The following is a 1,999-nucleotide window of genomic DNA, read 5'->3' on the forward strand; positions in this document are numbered from 1 at the left end:
CCAAAAACGGGCTGTCCAATCACCTTAACTGTTTACCACTCAACTGGCGTAGCGTTTCATCGTTTCCGGTTGGCACTGTCTAGACGCATTCTCCCGGATTCCGTCAATGACATATTTAACCTCAATGTTAACTCGTGGGCAATAGACGAAACACGCTCATTCGCAAATTTATTGGAAGGGCTCATCTGAATCCCCGCTGAATCTCTCGTTTACGGAGGTGAGATTGACCAAGTGATTAGATCGCGAATTTACTGACCGGAAAGTCCGTGGTTCGAATCCAACCTCTGCATCTCGACTTCCCCTGTCTGGGCTTGGGCCAACTGGCAGTATCCCAGCCCTCCTGCTTCCTTCGTGTAGCATGGCAGTTAGGCACCGAAAGAGTGTTACAGCTGAGCGTTTTTTTGTTTTTGATACCACTGATTTGTACTACAGTCTGTGGTGACGTTACTCACCGTGGTAGCCTAGCAAACGCCCTAATGTCTCTTGTTACGCCCTGGCGTGTGACTAGTCTGGTACGGTATAGATTAGGTAATTAAATTTTTTCGTCACCTTGTCACTTGACGCTAATGTCCTACGCGGTGATGATGTCGTTTGATGACAGAATGCCTGAAAACAGACTGCCTGGTTCAATAGACGAGGATATCAAGGATCGATAGCACTCCCTTGTGTCTTTCCAGGCCACTGTCATTATATGCGTTTCGTATGACTTGAATGTGTAATATTTGGCAAGACAGACTGGCTAAAAAATGCGGTATTATGGCTAGGCGTACCAACTACGTGTCAAGTTGGTTCGCGTGTGCTCTGAGCGCAAATTTGTCCCTACTCCTTTGACAGGTACTCAACTTATGTAAACACACCTGCACTCCCCGCAAAATGTGTATCACTCAGGTTATTGAACCAAGTCATGTTTACAATCAAAGCGATTGTCATTACTATTGACAGGTAGGGTGGAGTGCCCGAGGTGAAGTTCATACATGCGTACGCGTACCTGGCCAGAAATAGTAGTAGATATTGGCAGATATACATTCATTTGCAAACTAATTTTGTTTTTCGAGGGAGATTCACCTGGAACCCAGCTGAACGTCTCGGTTTTAATGTCTCCAGGAGACTGGATGGGCTGCACCAGGCCGCCTCATGTTTCAGTCGCTACGATATTCGAGATATCGCGATACTACTCACAAGGTCACTGAAAACTCCTCGACAGCCCACATTTGAGGAGTTTTCAGCAACCTTATGAGTAGTGCATTACAAAAATATAGTAGCAGATGTGTCTTCTAGCCTTAAAGCGACAAACACTGCACGACGAACTTGGTATTGTGGGATATCAACTGGGTAAGGAGACTTATCAAACGTCCCAACTTGATGGAAATAATCGGCTCCGTCAAGAGCCCTGGACAGCATGCGCAATTCTCAAGCCATTCTGCGTAACAAGTCCCGATGATGGTGAGATCTATTCACTTGTGAATTAAGTTGGAGTTAACGGGTTTTGACCCACCTGATTCTCCCAATGACACTTACTTACCTACTTACTTACCTACTTACTAACTTACTTACTTACCTACTTACTCACTCACTTACTTACTTACTTACTTGCTTACTTATCATTTTTTTTGAGGAGCCTGGTCACAGACATAAAAAGGGAATGCAAGCGATGAATGCCAAAGAGTAACAAACAAATATGGGAGAAAAGAGAGAAATGTCTCATTCGAAATCATGCCAAGGACAGTGAATCCCAAAGTATGTAAAGATTTTGGTATGGGAACACGCGTCTAAAGACCAACAACCAAAGAAAGGACAAACAATGGTGAATGCTCTTCAAGGCGCAGTGTGCGCTAGCACAGTAAAGACTCGCAGATCAGGAACAAAGTGACCGTCATCCTGGGTCTGGTGTGAGATTAAATGGCAAAAATGTACATTCAGCCCCATGTGCCACGCATAAAAGTGTCATAAGTACGCAGGGAGCCCACAATGGCAAGCAAACACAAGTCACTGACTGCGA

At 44.9% G+C, this 1,999-nt stretch overlaps 1 protein-coding gene across 1 annotated transcript in view; it reads right to left on the minus strand.

Annotated features, from left to right (window-relative positions):
• Window positions 1-1,815: 1,815 nt before the first annotated feature.
• Window positions 1,816-1,999, minus strand: part of T265_08950 (hypothetical protein) — a gene marked incomplete at both ends in the record, with an annotated part of 4,584 nt that continues 4,400 nt past the window's right edge. Inside the window, one exon of the mRNA XM_009174893.1 lies at window positions 1,816-1,884. Coding sequence (XP_009173157.1) covers window positions 1,816-1,884 — 69 coding nt within the window. The remainder of the gene's footprint in view (window positions 1,885-1,999) is intronic.

The sequence above is a fragment of the Opisthorchis viverrini genome (genome assembly GCF_000715545.1).
Source record: "Opisthorchis viverrini unplaced genomic scaffold opera_v5_248, whole genome shotgun sequence".
Lineage (NCBI taxonomy): Eukaryota > Metazoa > Platyhelminthes > Trematoda > Opisthorchiida > Opisthorchiidae > Opisthorchis > Opisthorchis viverrini.